The following is a 20,229-nucleotide window of genomic DNA, read 5'->3' as shown; positions in this document are numbered from 1 at the left end:
ATAGCGTATATATTGAACCATATCTAAACGATCGCATATAAATCGCAAATATATTACGCGCGTGTTATTGACGACGTGGTTGATGAGACAATTTTAGTATTTTACACGATGGGCCTCTAGGCTTTTTCCGTTTTTTGAATTATTTTATAGAGTGAAATATCTTGCTTTTTTTTTATATTTTTGAAAAGACCCTGTATATAAAGCATGTATGTAAAGTTTATTTGATACATATACAAAACTATATATATGCTAGCATTATCCCTTAAATGAAAGAAACATTAAATTTAAACAAAGAAAAAAAAATATATGCTAGCATTATCCCTTAGTAAGAAGAATAATTTAGAAAAAAAACCTCAAAAAGAAAAAGAAAAAGAAAAAAAGAGGAAACATGAGAAAATATATTTTTAAAAATATTATTATAATTAAACTAAGAGTGTATTAGAAATGAGTTAAAAAAATGTTTTTCAAAAATTCGTTTTTATTTAAACACTTTTGTTAAAAAAAATCTTCTTAAAATAAAAACACAAATGTATTTTAAAACTATTTTTAAGGAGAACTATAATGGATAGAAAAATAAAATAAAACTATTTACAAAATATAACAAAAAAATTTAAATACACTATAGAGATCGATAGATTCTGCCATATTTTGTAAATAACTTTAATATTTTATTATTTTTAAAAAATACCCTTGTCTTAAAAATATTTGTATATACAACTAAAAAAGATGGTGTTTGAAAGTTGGCCGATGAACTTCTCCGGCCCTTGAAATAAATAGCTCTAGGGTTGAAGAATAGTAAAAATATACGTGGGTTATTTTAAAAATCATAATCTTAATCTCCAACTAAAATTAAATATCACCATAAACAAGAAGTGAATTATTATATCTCACTCCCCTCCTAACCCCAAACATGCTCTCAATAGTTTTATGATTTTTATGTGATTTCAATTTAATTTGGCGATCATTATCATATATGATCAATTTAATTGTATCATTAACAATCAATATTAGATTGTAATCAAACAACAATTGCATATCAACTGATACCTTTTTGAATAAATATCAAATAACAATCAAACAACCATTAGATAGAAAATTAATATAAGAAAACAATTAAATTAAGAAATACCAAATAACAATCATGCAATAATTAGACGACAATCACTATCGTTGACAATTAATATATCATATAGTAACTAGACAACAATCATATAACAATAAATATCAAATGAAAATCAAACAACAATCACGTATAGCAATCAAATTCAAATTGAATCATAAAGACATTCATTTACTTTTTAGTTTCCATGTCTCATTTAAATTAGGTTAGCTAAGTTGATTATCAATTTTGTCCCTTACAAATTTTCAATTGGAATATGGACCCAATTTTTATAAACTATTTCGTCACTCTGTAGATGACCATAAAATATAATGATCCAAATGAACAAAAACTAAAGACATAGATACCAAAATAGTATTTAAACGTCCTAATAAAATAATTTTAAATCAATAAAGTTGGTCAAATCAATTAGCTAATTCTTATCGGTCAACTAACCATCTAATTAATAGCCTAAATATCATTTAGAATCATATTTCTCAAAGCTAGGGACTTTTTTTAAAAGGGAATTACATTATATAACAAAAAAATTGAAAAAAAAAAAGCAATCCATAATACATTTCTTTTTGCATATTACAAATATGATAAATGTAACAAATAATTAGATATATCAAACGATTATCAAAGAGCTATCAGAATGTTGTCCGCTTTTAAATTTGTTAGTTTTACAATTTTAAAACTGTAATGTCATGTGTCTATTATCATATTTTTTTTTTGTTATTTTTGCAAACCCCATCTTTTTTTTTAAAAGACCAAAAACCTATATTTTGCGGATTAAAGTCATATTTGTAAGAGTAATATTTTTTTAAGAAAAAAAACATTAATTTGACTTTTTAAAAATCCTATTTATATAATAACAGCCAGTTGCAATCTGGTTGTTTGTACTCACCGTATCACAATTATTTCTCCATACCCCTAACGATCAAGGTTCCATCAATGGTGGACGTCCCATCATCTTCGACCACCAGACGGTGGACGTACGACGTCTTCTTAAGCTTTCGAGGTGAGGACACTCGTCAGAATTTCACCAAACACCTTTACGACGCCCTCGATACTGCCGGAGTCAACACGTTTCGTGACGACGTTGAACTCCGGCAAGGAGACGCCGTGGGCTCAGAGCTTGTGGTAGCGATTAAAAAATCGAGGATAGCAGTCGTGGTGTTCTCCGATGGCTATGCCGACTCACAGTGGTGCCTAGGGGAGATCGCCGAGATCATGGATTGCCGGACTGTTGAGGGCCAACTGGTCCTTCCGATCTTCTATGAGGTGGATCCGTCGGACGTTCGGAAGCAGAAGGGGAGGTTTGCGGCCGCATTTGAGAAGCACGAGAAGAGATTTGGTGTAGATTCGGTGGAGGTCCTGCGGTGGAGGGCGGCGCTCAGAGAGGCCGCTAGCTTGTCCGGCTGGGACTTGAGGCAGCTAGCCGATGGGTACGTATTATTATTGTTATTTTCCATCCTTTTATTTACCTTTTACGTATGTGTATATATATATATATATAAAACTCGGATGTGTTAATAGAAAATTTGATAATTTTGTTGTTATGCTTAGATAGTTTCAATTTTTTTATTATATTGAAATTTACGAGCAAGATATAAAACTAGATCAAAGCTATAACTAAAAAATAATTTTTTTTCTAGAATGAATAAAATATCCCAGAATTATTCCAACCTAGTTTAACTAGCATAACTGAGGTAATATATATCCGCGGTGGATCCATAAAATATCGAAATCGAGAGGGACTCGAGCCATTGTACTTATACTAAATCCTCTGGTGTATATATCAAATTATAATACTATGATTAATATAATGGATTCAAGTTTTTTTCTTTTTTGAATTTTGTTAAGTTGGAGTTGTTTATGAAAAGTTTTTGGAATAAAATTAAAGCTGTATGGTTTTCACTTTCTCTGAAAATTTTGGTTGAAGAGACATATTTCAATTTCATCACATTTTAAATTTTCGTGTATCAATTTGATATATAAGAATATATTTGACACTCATCTCAAATGGACTCTTACAACTTCAAATATTTTAAGTTAATCCTATATTTTGGAGTTCATTTTTTTTTTTTTTTTTTGTAAATTAAAAGTTAAAAGTTGTTCTCTCTTCAATTAGATTAAATCTTAAAATTTTAAGTTAATTAAGCTGAGCTCACGAATAAGAAAAATATATTTTCAAATTCATATAGATGTTGGGTTAATAATATATGACTTGGGAGTTTTGTTCTAGAGGGAGGTTGTTCTCTCGCTATATTTTCCAATTCTATTTTCAATACAATTTAGGTTAAATCAAAATTTAGGCTTTATTATGTGGTTTGACCTTTTCTTAATTTAGAAGTTTAAAATGTATTTTAATTCATAGTCCAGTTGTGATTTTTTTGGCCTTTTGTTTGATTTTGTTATTTCTCTTGTTTGTTTTATGGACCAATGATCTCTTACAATTTTCAGAATTGTCAAGAGGTTTGAATATAAAAAAAAAAAAAAAAAAAACAGATAACATCTATTAGTGTCAATTGAGATGGATGATGCTAGTGTATCATTGATTATTGTTATCAACTATGAGACTTTTACAATTTATAATATTTGTAAATTAGGTTAGTTTATTTTCTTTCTATATTTAAAAAATATCTCAAAATTAATTTAATATTTAATTTTACACTCTTAATTAATCATATTTTTACATAGTATTGAAATGAAAATTGGATTAATGAAAGAAAAAACATGTTCTAAATTAAGTAATTGGAAATCCACTCCAAATTAAACCTGCCATTCAATTTCACAATCAAGTTCCCGGCAAGAAAAATACAAATGTAGAAGAAAAGTTGTTGCCATTATAGAGACAATAAAGTAAGCAAGGAATAGGATTTTGAAAATTCGACTTTTATTGTTCAATTGATTTATGGTTTTGAAAACTATGCATTGAATTAACATAACAAGAACCAAAAACATAAAGAAAAAAATAATGACAAAAGAAAACTATTCGAAACCCTTCCTTTATTTTTCTCTTTTTTTTTTTTTTTTTTTCTTTTTAATAAAGAAAGATGAAACACGAAATAAAAGATGTAATGAGTTGTTTAAAGAAAGCTCCTTGAAGTTTCCAATTGGTGAATAGTACGTACTTGGTTAAATATGTTTAATATAATATTACTAACATTTCAAAAGTCAAAACTTCTTTCTTTTATTTTAATTCTGAAAACATTTTCTTTCTTAAAATATTAGTTTCCTTCTTATATCTCAATCATTGTTTCATTTCAATTCTTATAATTTTTAAATAATTCATTTTAGTTCAAAGTCACTGTCCATTAAATATGATTAAAAAAAATCATATTTGTACTTTCAATTTCTCTTTCTTTCTTTATTTATTTTTTCATATCATCTTCTCCATCAAAAGCTTTCTCTCTTGTTCTTCTTTCTCTACGAATTTTATTAGTAGGGGTTATGCAGGGAGGCCATAATTATATTTATGGGCATGACAGCCAACTGAGGTGCTGGAGAAAAATGCGTAATAATAACTTGATCGGTGAGCGGAAGCTATGAGACTGTTTTGCCATTGAGCTTCTAGCTAGTATTATTATTTTTTGGTGGATTTTCTTGATGCTAGAAGATATTGATCATGTTAACGGATTGGTTAATTATATATCTTAATGGCAAAAAAAAAAAAAAAAAAAAAAAAAAAAAAAAATTCTGATTGTCGACATTGACAACAGGCATGAAGGAAAGTTCATAACCAAAATAGTGGAAAGGGTTCAAAGCGAACTGAGAGTGACATATTTGGAAGTCGCCATCTACCCCGTTGGCATTGATGTTCGTCTCAAACACTTGATCTCATTAATGGCCATTTCTACAAACCACTCCACTCTCGTCCTCGGCATCTATGGCATGAGCGGCATTGGCAAAACCACTCTCTCTAAAGCACTCTTCAACCACTTCTTCCACTTCTTCAATTCTAGATCTTTTCTCCCCAGCATCAACTCCATCTCTAACTCCTCTCCCGACGCTCTCCTTCGCCTCCAACAAACTCTCCTCTCCGATCTCCTCATCGCCACTAACCTCCGCTCTCGTTCCTCGACCACCACCGACTCCACCGTCGTTCGGATGCAGGAAAGACTCCAAAACAAAAAGGTCTTGGTTGTCCTCGACGACCTGGATCGTATCGAACAAGCAAATGCGCTAGCAATACGGGACCCAAGATGGTTTGGAAAGGGAAGCCGAATCATAATCACAACAAGAAACAAACAAATCTTGGACATTCTAAAAGTCGACAAAGTATACAACATGGAATCCAATCCACTGAACGACGAGGAATCATTGGAGCTTTTTAGCTACCACGCATTCCGGGAGCAAAATCCACCAGAGGAGCTTTTGGAATGTTCGAAATCCATCGTTTCGTACTGCGGAAATCTTCCTCTAGCTCTGGAAATCCTGGGTGGGTCATTCTTCGGAGGGAGACCGATGGAGGAATGGAGAAAAGCGTTGGAGAGACTGAAGATGATTCCGGCGGGGGATTTGCAAGAGAAGCTTCGATTAGGGTTTGAAGGATTGAGAGATGAGATGGAGAGGGAGATATTTCTTGATGTGTGTTGCTATTTTGTGGGAATGAAAGAGGAATTGGTAGTGGAGATTATGGATGGATGTGGAATGTATGGAGAAAGTGGATTGAGAGGATTGAAATGGAGGTGTTTGGTTGGTGTTGAGATTTGGAGTGGAAGGTTGAAGATGCATGATTTGGTTAGGGACATGGGGAGGGAGATTGTGAGGCAAACTTGTGTGAAGGAACCTGCTAGACGATCTAGGGTTTGGCTTTATCATGAGGCTCTCAAGATCTTACTCCATCAAACCGTAAGTTAATTACTTCACTCATGCATTTTTATAGTATATAATTAATATGTAGTGAGATCATTGATTTAACAGGGAACTGAAAACATTGAAGGACTTGCAATTGACATGGGCAAAGGAAACAAGGAGAAATTCAAATTGGAAGCATTTGGGAAAATGAGAAATCTAAGGTTACTCAAACTCAACTATGTGAATCTCATTGGAACTAATTTTGAGCAAATAATAAGCAAAGAATTAAGGTGGATTTGTTGGCATGGATTCCCTTTGAAGTCTATTCCAAGCTCATTTTATCAAGGAAACCTTGTTGCCATTGACATGAGACATAGCAGCTTGATACATCCTTGGACTTGGAGGGATTCACAGGTAAATTAATACAATTAATTAGCATTTTACTGATTTTATTTTCTAAATGATTGTTCATCTTTTCTTTTCTTTTTTTTTTGAATAATTACTTTTCTCATCCCTTCTAAGTTTAGGGCTTAGTTTTCATTGATGCTCCTTCAATTTCAAAATCCTATACTCTTAGTTTCTTTTAGTTTGATTGCAATTTATTAGTCTCTAGGTTTAAAGATGATACCATTTTTACTTTTGACGTCTGAGCTTTGCATTTCAATTTTATCTCTAAATTTCAAAATATAATTACATTTTTTATTTAAATTTTTCAATAAATAATCATTTAATTTTAATATTATTTTTTGCTTATTATTCAAGATTGTATACGGTAGAGTAGTAATTCAAAAGCTTACGATTTTTAAAGTCAAAAGTAAATATATTTGTATCCAAGTCAGTGATGTCAAGTAAATTAATCCTTAAAAATCAGAATATATATTTTGTTGAAATGCATTGATTATGTTATTTAGAGATTTAAACGACCAAATACGAAAAAGATCTCGGATATGGCTTATTTTATATTTGTATTTTAAGTTCTCTTTAACAAAAATGTTTACGTAGATGTAGCTAACGTATTATTAGTAAATCATGCATCTGTGTATTAACCTGTACTAATTTATGCTTTTATGTTTTCTTTATTAATTATCGATTCCATAACATTTTTTACTACTGCATCTCTCTCACTCAAGTATGTACTTGTTTTGGGCAGATTCTTGAGAACCTAAAAGTTCTAAACCTAAGCCATTCCCAAAAGCTAAAGAAGTCCCCAAACTTCACAAAGCTCCCAAACCTAGAGCAGCTAAAACTCAAGAACTGCACAGCCTTATCAAGTCTCCACCCCTCCATTGGCCAACTTTGTAAGCTTCATCTCATCAACCTCCAAAACTGCACAAATCTTTCGTCTTTACCAACCTCCATCTACAATCTTCACTCCCTCCAAACTTTCATCATCTCTGGCTGCTCCAAGATTGACCGCCTCCACGACGACCTCGGCCACCTTGAATCCCTCACCACCCTTCTCGCTGACCGAACCGCCATATCCCACATCCCTTTCTCCATTGTCAAGTTGAAGAAGCTCACTGACTTATCTCTATGTGGTTGTAACAGCAGATCAGGGTATGTTAATCTTTTATTTTGTAACAATAATATATATGTTAGCTATATGATCAATATAATATTAAACTAATGGAGTGCCTAAGCTTTGAAACATCTTGAGCTTATAGACTAAACTAATCCACCGTTAAATTAAATTGAAAATTTATTTAAGCTGTTACTAGAAGGAATTTAGAGTGACATCAAGAAACAAATAAATCTTGTGCTATTCAATTTTAAAACATTATTTCTTCTGAAAAAGTTGTCAAATACACCTATTACAAAAAAATTCTAGCAAACTAAAGTGAGAATACCCCTAATTCTTCATCACTATAACTCGTTTGATTTCAATTATAGAGATTAAATTAAATACGAAATTGTCTTGGCCAGAGATTTAACCACTCTACAAGATATGATGATTAGTCTTACTTAAATGTTCTTTGCACATGCAACTTAAAACATTAACGGCAAAAAGAAAAAAAAAATCTACCTAAACTTGAAAGAAAAATAAAGATGATCGAATGTTGATGGATCGTAATCTATTCAAAACAACAAAACTGCTATGCTTTAAATTCCTCCCAATATAACACATGTCACATCATAGATCATATAAAAATGACAAAAACATATCTACTTAATTAACATGTCGTTAAAAGAATAAAATTGAAAAATAATGAAAATTTCTTCAATTTTTTTTTTAAAATAATTTGATGTCCTTGACTATTCACACTATCTTTCATGTATATTATTCTTAACATAGATCGGGAAGCTCGGCATTGCTGCCATGGAGGCTAGTGTCATGGGCATTGCCAAGACCAAACCAGACATGCACAACCCTAACTTTTCCATCTTCATTAAAAGGTTTGAGCTCTCTAACAGAGTTGAGTCTACAAAATTGCAATCTTGATTCACTTCCAATTGACATTGGGAGCTTGAGTGAGCTAAAAAGGTTGAATCTTGGGGGCAACAAAAATTTGACGGTTTTGGGGACTGAAATTTGTGGGCTTTCGAAACTGAAAGAGCTGAATGTGGAGAATTGTGGGAGGCTTGAGTTCATCCAAGGATTTCCAAAGAATATGAGAAGTTTTTGTGCCACCAATTGTAAGTCATTGGTGAGAACTCCTGATATTTCCACGTTTGAAAGGGCACCTAATATGGTTCTCACCAATTGTTGTGCATTGCTTGAGGTTTGTGGATTGGACAAATTGGAATGCTCTAGTAATATTCGTATGGCCGGTTGTTCAAATCTCTCTACTGACTTTAGGATGAGCCTTCTCGAGGTTTTTTCTTCCTCTCTCTATCGCTAAATTCCAAATTTTGTTTCGCAGTTTTTCAAGTATATAGTATCAATTTAGTCTTTATAGTTTAAACTATTTTACCATTTTAGTTTCGTTTTGATCATTATATACATCATTTACATACACATACATAATGTAGAAATGATTGGGATATTTATCCCTAATCTTGGAGATCATATACCAAAAACGTTTTTAAATCACTTTGAAAATCATCCTATCATTGGCAAGAAGAGAGAGTTCCAAAGATTGAAGCCAAACAATTTTAGAAATGGTATAAAAATAATATTTGATATATGTGACTGTTAGAACAACTTGCAATACTCATAGAATAACCTACTTGACCTTACGACATTTGAATATCAAGAAAGCTTCTAAAGTATTAAAACATAGATAAGATGAACATGTGGATTAGAGAATATTATATTTAAAATTTCTTTTGTACTGTGTGTTTGTATATATATATATATATATATATATATATATATATATATATATATATATATATATATAATCTTTAGATTCTAACAATTTTAAGGGTGAGTTAGAGAGCAAAACTCCAGTACTCTATTTGGTAACTATTTAGACTTAATAAAATCTTTAATTTTTGAAAATTGGGTTGACCCTTAGTAAGATAACAATTGTATTATTCTTAACTAAATAATTTTAAAAAAAAATCTTGAAAGATTACTATTTTATCTTTCAAATTTTATCATTTTTATAGGCTTAGTTTTAGATTTTTTTTCTCTTCTGTTTCTCCCTCTTTACTTGAATTGTAAGAAATGCTTTATGTTCTTTTCCATTGGCACAGAAATGGAGTGGGGATGGCTTAGGCAGCTTGTGTATAGCAGGCAACCAACTCCCCAAATGCTTACACTTCTTCACCACACACCCACCCTTAACCTTCCAAGTTCCCAACATCAACAACATTTTCTTCTTGGCCTCACAATCTTTGCCATTTTCACTCACTTGATCACTGACATAAACCACTCCCCATCTCTCCGTCTCATCAACAAAACCTCATCCCGAACGCATCAATACCGAATGCTCGGCCTCCACTATGACTCCATCAACATCCATGCTCAACACACTTGGGCCATCCACCTTCCCTTCTCTTATGGATATCGTCTCAACCCTGGGGATGACATTGAGCTTCACATTCCTAATGCCAATGCCTATGGAGTTCGGTTGGCCTATCATTTAGGTGAACCTCAGCCAATTGAGAGTTTTGCCCCATCGATGGCGGTGGAAGAACAAGGTGGTGCTAGCAACGGCGATGACAATGACGATTCTACATATCATGTTCTTGATCAACAAATGCAAGAGAGTGGCTCTAATACTTCTCCATGGTTATTGCTTAGGTATTCTTTTATCATCTCTATTTTGGTTTTGGGTTTGTCATTGATTTTGATGATCCAATGGTAGTTTGAACATTTGAGTAAAAAATAAACCCCATAGGTTTAGGGTTTTGAGCTATGTAAATATTTGGAGGAATCGGGTGAAAAATGTAAATAGATCTAAATGATTATTAGTTTTAGAGGTTTCTCTTATATACTTTTAATTTGTGAGTATATGTAATAAAATAAAATTAGGGGTCTTTTCAATAATATAAAAAATGGCAAAGTATTTACACTGTATAGAGCAATTTCGAAAATGGAAAAAGGCTAGAGGTCCACTAAAATATCAAAAATGTCCCGTCAACAATACACGTAATATATTTGCTAACGCAATTTGGTACACGATCGTTTAGATTTATTTTTTCAATTTTATCGTTTAATTTGGTTACACGATTGTTTAATTAATTGAGTTACACAATCATTTAGATTTGACTACACGATCATTTAGATTTGACTACACGATCGTTTAGATTTGGACAAAATCTAAACGATTTTTTTTAAAATTTGGTATATGATCGTTTAGATTTGGCTACACAATCATTTAGATTTAGCTACACGATCGTTTAGATCTGGATAGCCAAATCTAAATGTTTTTTTTTTCAAAATTTGGTATAAACAATTTTTTTCTATATTCTTTCTACACAATCTTTTAGTTTTGGTTACCTTAATTTAAATGTCTAACCAATTTTTTTAAGATTCTTTACACCATCCTTTAGATTTGGTTACCTAATCTAAACAATGTAAAAAAAGAAAAGAAAAAAGACGATATTATGCATGCGGTGAATGAAAAAAAAAAAAGAAGAAAGAAGAAAGACATGCACGCACCTAAAAAAAGAGAATAACCAAGAAAGACGATAGAAAGAAATAGATTTGGTTACCCAAATCTAAAAATAAAATAAAAAAAGATGAAGAAATCACAACTAAAAAAGAAGAGTACAGTTGTAAGACGATAAAAAAACCGCACGATAAAAAGATGGAAGGGCAAACCTGGAATATTTAAAAAATGACTAACTTTATGGGCTTTGTTACACGGGCCGTAAATATTTTAGTAGTTTGTTATATTTAGGAAAGTTTTCCATAAAGTTAATTATTTTAAGAAGGCATGCAATATGTCTCCATGTGCTCAAGACGACATGGAGCGATCAACGTTCTAAAAAAAGGGTTAATTTTGAAAATAAAATAAAGGAATGAGTCACCACTAGCCCTTTTTACGGTGTGATTGGACATCAAAATAAAATAAATGATTTTTAATTAAAAACAAAATTGGTCTACGAAAGTTAGAGTTGAGTTCAAGAGTTATTTGTGTACTGGAAAGATGTTAACACCTCTAACACCCATTTGCTCATCACTTCAATATTTGTAGCAATAATCCCATAATTAAGTGGAATAAAATTCATCAATTTGGCTATATTATAATTGAGGAGAAATTATTTCTCACCTCAAGAAAATGAGAAATTACTAACTATTCACACGAGAGTTTCAGAGAAATTTAATTCATGGAACTTGAACTTTGTATTTGTATTAATTTCAATATAGTGAATAAAATCTCTAATAAATGATCCTTTGATACTTTCTCTCAAAAAAATAAACCTTAATTTTTGTACTTGTTGATCTTCTTGGATAATTGACCTTTGGGCTTGATAATCGACCTTTGGACTTGATGATCTTCCTGGATGATCAACCTTTGGACTTGATGAGCTTTGTGGATCAGCGTTTGACTTGCTTGGAGGACTTATTGATCTATTGGAGAATCAACTTTCTTGATCTTTCTTGAATGATCGATCTCTAGGTTTGATGATTTGCTTGGATCTGTCTTACAACTTCATAATACAGCTTTGATCAAAAGAATTGTAGATTTTAAGAGCTTTAGAGCATTGGGCTCTAAAATTTGAGAACTTCAAAATTTTAGTTTTCAAACCATGAGTGCTTCAGTCTTTTGGAATTTAAAGAAATGTTTAATCTTCCAAACTTTCAATTTTTTCAAAAGGTGATAATCTCAAGATTGATAAAAACTTCAAAGTTTTGAAAACTATAGAGGTTGAATCTTCAAATCTCCATAGTTTCAGCACTTCTTTGTCAATTTTTTTCCCTCCCTAAATGAAAGGCAAGGTTTTTATTTATAGAAGAATTTCATGAGCTTTAGATGGGCTTGGTCCATTTGCCTAATAGACTTAGGCTTCGACTTGGGCTTGGGCCCAATATCCTATTTGATCCAAAATTTCACCATGGGCTTTAATTGGGTTAGACTTAAAGCAATTTTAATTATTCGATCCAATTCATTTATAATTTTTCATGTTGGACTTGAGCTTTAGTTGTTATGACGTGACATAACTTAATTAGTTGAATTTATTTCTCATTTAACAGCTACAGTTTCCCAAAATCCATCCTTCTAATAAAGATATATTTTTTAAAATATTAATTAAATTTAATTTTTATTTGGATAAAATCTCTGACTCCTAAAGATGTGATCCTCGAAAATGGACTCTTAAATTTTTTAGATTCCATCAAAGAATTTTGTTTAAAGAAAATAAAATTTTGAACATTTGAGAAAAATCAGAAATAAAATTTTAAAGAAAAATTTCTAAATGATTTAGAAATTTGACATTTTTAAAAATAACACACTGAACTAAAATATTAACAAAATATAACAAAATTTTAGATTATATCAATGATAGACATATAGAATATTAGTGCATTGAAAGACGCTGATAGACTTTTTCTTGAAATTTTAAGGGTTCCCCTTGTTAGATATGTGTTTGTTCGGCAACATACACAACTCACAAAACCTCCTCTTGTGTTCGGTGTCACGAAGCATTTCTTGATCTTCTACCAATGATAATCAACGTTGGTTTAGACGACTGCTCTGATACCAATTTGATGTATACCAAATATGAGAATTTTATTAATGTTTAAAAGTTGTGAATACAAGAAGTGAAGTACTCTATTTAAAAGGTAAACTAATCCTAATAATAATCTTAACAAACAAAAGAAACTAATTCTAATAATAATTATAAATTAAGGAGTTGACTGTAATACCTTATTCTTACTACGTATTAAATATGTTATTATTAAATATGTTATTGATTCTTTTACCAAAAATGATTAAATATGATTCTCATAAATGAAAGATTTCACAATTTAAATCTTATTTTCCCTCTATAAAAATAATTCATTTCACTTTTTATTTTTTTAATTTGAAAAATATATATTTAAATGTTGATTAATAAAGCTTAATTATATTATTGTTAATTTGCTTTATTTTAAAACTAGCTCCAAGGTAATGAAATTAGGCCGCCAAAAAATACTTGGCTACCCAATGGTTTTAGGAAAAATGTTAAAATAGTTGTTGAAGAAATGATTTTGTTAAGATGGGAATAGTTGCATTTTAAAAAGAAAATTACGTTAATACTTAATAGTGTTTATCTAAAATGATACTTGATAATGTGTTGAATAAATCATCTTAAACCATTATTGAATAACTCTATATTAAGTTTCAGTTAAATACAAAGTTAAATTTGGTAATATAAATTTAGATTACACAAAGTTATTTTCAATTTAAAGCATACAAATTTTTTAAAATAACTATCTTATAATAAATTTTATCCTAAATATTCATTTTTAAAAGAGGCATTTTCAAATATAGTAAAAGTGTAGATTTTATCAATAATAAACATTAATAGACTGTGAGACCTAGATTCAACATTGGGAGTTTTGTTGAAGAATAAAGGCGTTGAGAAGTGGAATGATCCTTCCAAAATGAAAAAATTGATCATTGTAAATATAAAATTCAAAGGGAAGGAAGTTGCGTTAAGAGAAGGCGATGATGGAAAAGTTGGTTCAACAAAGAAGTTCTATCGCGAGAAGAGTTAGGCGATTGGATGAAATGATGCGAAGAGAAGTTAGAAAAGAAGTGGGCAGTTGTAGCCTGTCGTGAGGAAGAAAGAGGCAGAAAAAAGGAGTTTAGCTTCCCAAGACAATAAGGTGAGGAAAAGTTTGACTTTCCGATATGATAAGGTTTGCGTCTGGAGGGAATGTCAAATCGAGAGATTGACTGTTGGCTAACATGTCAAGCTTGGTTTGGTTGCATAGTATGGCAAAGCGGTAAAGTGATGTGTGTGAAGTTGTAATTCGAAACTGGCAAACAAAGAGAGTAATTGGTCCAAATGATTAGTATAAATAGGAGCAAAGACCTAAGAGAAGTGTTGTTATTTGGAAGTTTCGTTAAGAGAGTGTAAGAAGTTTAGTTGCTGCTAAGAGAATTCTAGTTGAAGAGAAGTGTCTGTGGAAGAAAAGGACCAAAAGCTTGCGTAAGTGACTTTCTTAAACTAAACACTCCTATGTGGGTGATCTTTCTTAACACTCCTGTGAGAGTGAATTGTAAAGCTAATGTTTCGTCAATGTTTTCTTAAATGATTCTTCTGAGTTTGAGTTATGTAACAGCGCGTTCTGTATCTCTATGTTATTATTATTGCTACTATTGTTTGAAAAGAGAAAATGATTGCTTTTTATACGTTGAATGTGATGAATGCATGCAAACCATTAGCCTTATTCATATCAAGTGAGCAGTGCTTATGCGGTATGCGCATAATGTGAATGGTGTTGTGTGGACGACCGATGCAATAAGAAAAAAGTGAATTAGAAATTTCCTAGAGGCTGTGAATGGAGTGATCATCAGAGTAGCTTAATCGCAAGATACATGCGAGAGTGAATCGCAGTAGGCTTGGCAATGGGAAGGATTCATGTTCTTGGTGGAAACGAATAAGAGAAGCTAAAATGAGATTTGTGTGATTTATGAAATGAGGTGTTAGAAGACGCGTTTGATAAATGAAAATGTTTTGTGCTTGACTTGTATTCCTAAAAAGGTTTTTCTAAAATCCTCACTTACTAAGTATTTGACTTATGTGTTTAAGTTTCCCTTCCCTAGGTTATCAGGCATTGAGGCCAAGTAAGAAGAGGTAAGATGGATTGTGATGAGAGATGGTTTAAAGTTATTATGTCAAGGAGGACTGCCGCATAGTTTTGTGCATGAGTTGAGTCTTGTTTTGAAGATAGATTGTTAGTCGATCGACGAGACGGATAAGATAGGGGTTCTTATACTCCTGAATACCTTGATGCTGAAAGTAGCAATCTAGTGGGTGAAGGAAGGTGTGGAGCTTAGAACTTAGGTCTTATTTAAGTGGACTGTAATCAAGAAAATGTATTTGTAAAGTGTTGAACCAAGTAATAAAATTAGACTTGTGTTTTTCTATCTTTCCACTCTTTTACCTTTGTATCCCAAGGATAGGCGATTAAGCTAAGTTGTTCGGTTTAGTATTTATCACTGCGATGAGTTGAAAAGCTCTTTCGAGTCTAAAGTTGGAAATCTGCTATCACGCCTCGCCTCAAAAGCGCTTCTCGTAACCTAGTGGAGGCGTGCCACTTAGGCCCTCAACGAGTATCACACCTTGAGATAACGTCGAATGCCTAGTGAGCGGAATAACTTCTCAACAAGTGCTTAAACGCAAGGATTAAACACAAAGCTTTCTTAACACAATGTAGCGAAATATAACAACTTTAACTTTCCTTGACTTAGCCTTATCACCTAGCCTTTAATACTTATCTTAACAATTCCTTTCAACTACTTACGCGACAGACACAAGGTAATGCAACAAAATAAGTACAAACATCTCTTTCTTTATTAACTTAACACTTTAGGATAAAGTACAAACAAAACTTAGACTTTTCCTTATAACAAGACTTAAACATAATCTTTAGGCCTCCCTTCACTTAGCACCACTTTTCCAACTTGACATCTGGTTTGCTCGCCTCATCGTGTAGCAATGCACCTTATTCTCTCTTCGCCACCAATGTGTAGCTCTTTGAGTTGAGGTCTATAGGGATTCGAGACCTCTTTCCCCTCGAGTCATCAACTTCCCAACTCGAGGGCAGTTCTCAGTGACCCTTTTCCATCTGCACCGTTAAATGTTGCTCCTGTTAGCGATATTTAGAGGTGTAAAGGTGACACTTTATCCCATACCTCAACCGCTCATCCACCATCAATCTTGTAGGCAACGTTTAGGCTTCCTTTCCCTAACTCAGCTCTTTGGTTCTCTAGCTTGTCGGGCTTGGCCTTGCCAGCCTGGGTATTGTTGGAATTTATACCTTAAAACTTGTAGTTTGTAGTTAAATTATATTCTATCCATTAAAGTGGTTAGTGAGGACTTATTAGTGAAATTAGAATACTATAATCTTAAATCCAATAAACTAAGGTCAAAAGGCTATCTAGTGTAGACTTAAACATTATATAGAGACATAAACGTGAATCAAGTTCGAGTATATAGTCCAAACGATCTATAGTGTATGAATAAGGTTGGATGCTTTATTATGTGAATACTACGGATGCGGCCCGCTTTATAGTTAGTACAAACGATGTGATCCTGAATCGTTCATGTAGAGACATGGAAGTGGAGGCATCATATGTAAAGAGTTTACATAAGATTGGAACCATGAAATAGTCACTTTTAAATTATAACATCGTTGACTATATAAAATTGACTATCTCGATTATGATGACCTAGGTAACTTAATCTTAATCCTAAGCTAACTATGAACTTCTGTTCAAACAATATTACCCTTATATCTGCATAGGTGAGGGCAGCTCAACGGCGCTGGCTCAACAAGCCTCCCATTTCAAGGGTAAGACCGGGTGGATGGTTAGGGACATAGGGTGCAAGACGGAATTCTCTCCTACCAGCATTTTAGGGTTAGTAGATAGGTTATTCTTTTAAGGACTGAATCCTAGTCTTAAATAAGGGGCCCCATCCTTTCATTGGTCCGAGAGGGATTTGATTTATAGGTTGGATTTTAAACTAATTGTTCAATAGTAGATCATTGGAACTTAAGAAACAAGATGTAGTTTAATGGGTAAAATGATATTTTGATCCAGCTGAGATTCAAAACAACTTGTGAAGAATGAACTTACTGATCATGGTTATATAAGATGGACAAAAATATATCTATAGTGAGGGGAGTGCAACTACGAAACTTTAGTGGAATGACCCGTTAGTTAACGAATGTTGATTAGCTTGGTTTAAAAGGATAATTTAGCCAGTTAATCTCAGATTGTTGGAGTCCATAATCTATAGGTCCATTAGGTTCCCCTACTAGCTTATACAAAATTAACTTAGAACAACATGTTGGAATAATTCGAATTGTTCAAATTAGGTAAAGAGAGAGAAACTGACAAGTACATGTGATATAGTTGTCGGTTATAGCTTTAAGAAAGAACTTTATGGTTAAATATGATTTAAATATTAAGAATATGAAGATGGATTCATATTTGAAAGCTCGGAATTGATGGAAATGATCAAAGTTATAAAAAGTAAAAAATGTTGACTTTTTTGACTTTGAAAAGTCAAACTTTGATCGGCTTTATATTCAAATGTGATTTAAATTTTAGAAAAAGAAATGCAGATTCATGCTCGGGAGGTCGAAATTAGTCAAGACGAATAAAATAGTAAAAAGTCAAAATGTTGACTTTTTACTTGAAAAGTCAAAGTTTGACTTTGACTTTAATGATCAAATGACCAAAATGCCCTTGGACTAAGTTAGTGGGAAAATCCAATATTTTGTTGGATAATCTCACTAACACTTAGTGGGTTAAGTGGCTACATGAGATGAAGACACCTAGCCCACTAGGTTCCACTAAATGTTAGGGGAATATTAGGTGTTGAGATTTTATAAACAAATTAAGTGCATTTTTGCATGTAATTTGCTTATAAATAGGTTCTTTTTCAAATTTGTGAAAAAAAATTTCCACTTTGAATAATTGTTTTTTACAAAATTATTTAGAAAAAATCTCTCAACCCTAATTTTACACCTCAAATTTCCATCTCTCATTTTTCCTTCACCTAATCGGGTCCCATAACTCTAGTAGTGGTCCCGATTCGAGTTTGTGTGGAGATTTCAAGATTTTGGGAAGCTATAAAGGTATGATTTTTATAAACCCTAATTTTATTTCATTAGGATAATTTTGCATGTTAATCTCTAATGAGTTAGATGCAATTAGAGTAAAATTTGTTCCTGTTTTCCACTGCGCATGTGTTGTATTCCATTAGGTATTGCACTTGCTTCCCTTCTAAGCTAAACCATTTGCACTAAGGAGCAATGCGCTTACCAACCGGCTTCTCAAACCCGAGATAAAATGACACGACTATTATGTCGTATAAGGCTATAGAGTAACTCTGTTTTCCCTCCTTAAACAGACTACAACGTCTGATATCCATCCTTCATTTGGCTTCAACGCCTAACAACCTGAGGAGAGAAAACTTAAAACATAAGTAAAACAGACTTAGTGAGTAAGGGGTTTGAGAAAGCCTTCCGGGGGGAAAATATAGCAAAATTTAAGCATTATACGACTCTACTTATCCTCCTTCTTACTTTCCATTTTTGTATTTGTTCATTGTAATGCGTGATGTTTATATTGTACAGTGGCCTAAGGCCTACAGTGTTTAACACATTGCAAGTTTATCCCTTTTCAATCCATCATGTCTTTACTATTCATCTGTCAAAGTGTTATAAGTAATTTAAGCTTGTGATAAGTTCTTGATAAAAAGTATAACTTATAAGGTTTATTGTGTTAGTTAAGCTGTACTCCATCGCTTTGCTAGCGTTTGTCACCAACTACTCAAAAGATTAAGTAGCAAGGATATAACTAACGGGCGTATGAGGGAGTTTGGAGACAAACTCCACCTTGGCAATTATATTTCCATCATTTGCGTCCCGAAAGGAGAACAAATGTGGTAACTTGACGCCGAGAGGTTGTCACCCCTAAAAGAGAGGTAATATGAGTCTTATAAGTAACAACTTCAAGATAGCTATCAGTTAACTAAGCTTTATCATTTGCATCCCGAGAGGCGAGCATGTGTGGGGTCTAAGGCACTGAGAGGTGGTCGCCTAAATTAAAAGCTAATTAATTAATCTCTATCACATTGAGCACTACCGCATAGTTTAATCACTTTCAACGCGGAGATCTTCCTTCACACCTTTTTAACGCAAGTTAGTTCACTTTCCACTTTTATCCCACTACTTGCCGCCTTTACAGAATCTCTAGTGTAGATAGTAGATCTAATACATATACACACATTTACTTTATACTGTATAGAGTTTGTACACCACCTAGATGAGAAGTAAGTTTTATAACTAAGATTTGATAACTATTCCCTATGTTTGACTCTAGCTTATCCACGAAACCTATGTTTCACTTATACTTGGACAAGTGATAGGAAAACTTGTACCCAACGAGGATTTAGTAACTATGCGAGGATAGAAGCTTGTACCTTTTATTGCATAGCCCTGACCTAGAGACATAGTGAGCATCTTGTATGCAATGACCATAACCCGTTGCATAGAGCGGTTTGCGACATGAAGTTAACTTACACATCTCAATCGTGCAAACCCATGCGATAAGACTATAAATGAAACACAACACTAAATCTAAAACCGAAACTAAAATAACCAAGTTTTTGGCCCCTTTGTTAGGGAATTTCTTTTTCAAAATTAAAGATAAAGTTTTATTTCGATTTTAGGCAAAACACTCAATTCTGGTGAATCAAGTGTTCCGCCAAAGATTGTGTGAAAAGGTCTATGGTACCAGAGCATTATGTAATGCATGGACTCATCCCAGAGATTGAGTGAATCTTTCGGCTGTGACAGGAGGAACCTTAGTTGATGTGACGAAATGAAAATGAAACTGAGTACCTTAAATGCCTTAAGTCAGAAAATGCCTAATCTCTTATAGAAAAGAACTTTTACTAAGGCGTCAAATAAAGTGTCCATGCGTTAAGTTCAACAAGACACCTTGTCTTAACTGGCTACACAATAAAAGGACCAAAAGATCAATTGCAACATTGTGATAAATGATTGTAGCAGGGACTTATTGCAATGAACGATCGTGGAGTAAAGAGTCATGTAACAATTGATCAAAGTCATTCAAAAGGGACAACACGTTAAGATGGCTCTGGAGCACTGATCTCGATGAGACTAAGTCATTCACATTCAAATCTGAAGGCATGGATGCTTTTGTAATTTCTCTATCTTCGCTGCAAAATGCATCTTGTGTATA

General features: G+C 32.7%; 1 protein-coding gene across 1 annotated transcript; it reads left to right on the top strand.

The window, feature by feature from the left end:
* The first annotated feature begins 1,882 nt into the window (after positions 1–1,882).
* Positions 1,883–10,267, top strand: LOC103485886 (disease resistance protein RPV1). The gene is made up of 6 exons (XM_051084613.1): positions 1,883–2,547; positions 4,825–5,956; positions 6,029–6,316; positions 7,053–7,459; positions 8,196–8,715; positions 9,542–10,267. The coding sequence occupies exons 1-6, from the start codon at positions 2,054–2,056 to the stop codon at positions 9,701–9,703; spliced, it is 3,003 nt and encodes a 1,000-aa protein (XP_050940570.1). The 5' UTR covers positions 1,883–2,053; the 3' UTR covers positions 9,704–10,267.
* Positions 10,268–20,229: the final 9,962 nt, after the last annotated feature.

The sequence above is a fragment of the Cucumis melo genome, chromosome 5 (assembly GCF_025177605.1).
Source record: "Cucumis melo cultivar AY chromosome 5, USDA_Cmelo_AY_1.0, whole genome shotgun sequence".
Taxonomy (NCBI): domain Eukaryota; kingdom Viridiplantae; phylum Streptophyta; class Magnoliopsida; order Cucurbitales; family Cucurbitaceae; genus Cucumis; species Cucumis melo.
Note: the sequence above shows the minus strand (reverse complement) of the source record. Positions and strands in the feature narration are given on the sequence as shown.